At 47.8% G+C, this 892-nt stretch overlaps 1 protein-coding gene across 1 annotated transcript in view; it reads right to left on the bottom strand.

Moving 5' to 3' along the window:
- The window catches only part of LOC119586787, a 5,112-nt gene extending 4,772 nt beyond the window's left edge, over positions 1 to 340 (bottom strand). The window contains exons 1-2 of the mRNA XM_037935506.1: positions 232 to 340; positions 28 to 84 (exon numbers count right to left, since the gene is read on the bottom strand). Coding sequence (XP_037791434.1) covers positions 28 to 84; positions 232 to 340 — 166 coding nt within the window. The remainder of the gene's footprint in view (positions 1 to 27; positions 85 to 231) is intronic.
- Positions 341 to 892: the final 552 nt, after the last annotated feature.

Here is an 892-nt window from a genome sequence, read left to right as displayed (position 1 = left end):
ATTGGCTCGCTTTAGCGTTGATCAGACCTTCAGGGAAGGAGTCGAGGACGATCACCTGACGGAGTCGCATAGTGGTATTCTTTCCTGTGGACAGTCCCTTGACCATGAGATCAACCTGTTTGGCGTCATGGTAAGTTTCCTGTGTCAGTGTAGTAATCACCGTTGTCTCTCTTCTCTCCTTTGGCCGAAGCATTTCTACTACCTTGGTGGAACAGAAAGAACGGGAACTACCGGAGTCCAGCAAGGCACATGTCATTAGGGTTTGACCATCGTTGTCTTCAGCGGCTGTTAATATCACTTGAACGATGGGGAGGGCCACTTCACCCCTTACAGCTCCCATCTGTGCCGTCGGTGTCCTCCGTGAATGGTTGCTTTGTCATTGTTGTTGTGAGGCTGTAGCTTCAACAGTCTGTCCCAGTCTTTCATTTTCACCATTATTTTGGGAGGCACTTTGAGTATCATGTAACCACCGTGAATGCTTTCCTCCACAGCCATTAATGTCGCACGGTTTCGCCTTACATTCTTTATATAGGTGGTTGTCCCTAAGGCATATGAAGCATCTCCTCTGAGCTGTCACTACATTTTTGCGATGCTCCAGGCTGAGTGACTTGAATACAGGGCACATAAAAATGGGGTGGGGCTCTGTACACAAACGACATTGATCACCTCGTTTCCAGGGTTCAACATTAGTTTTTGTGAATAGTCCTACATCTCTAGTTTGTTGTTTTGGCACGGACGTGAATGCTCGTCTGGGAATGGTATCTACGATCTTAACTTCTCGGCCTCGTTTTGCATCACGGAACTGGGTCTTGGAAAATGCCAGAGGGTTGTGGGCACGCCTGCTACGTGCGGCGTCCATCTCCTTCTGTAAGAATTTCTTTACGTTTTTCAA

This window comes from Penaeus monodon, chromosome 22 (genome assembly GCF_015228065.2).
Source record: "Penaeus monodon isolate SGIC_2016 chromosome 22, NSTDA_Pmon_1, whole genome shotgun sequence".
Classification (NCBI taxonomy): domain Eukaryota; kingdom Metazoa; phylum Arthropoda; class Malacostraca; order Decapoda; family Penaeidae; genus Penaeus; species Penaeus monodon.
Note: the sequence above shows the minus strand (reverse complement) of the source record. Positions and strands in the feature narration are given on the sequence as shown.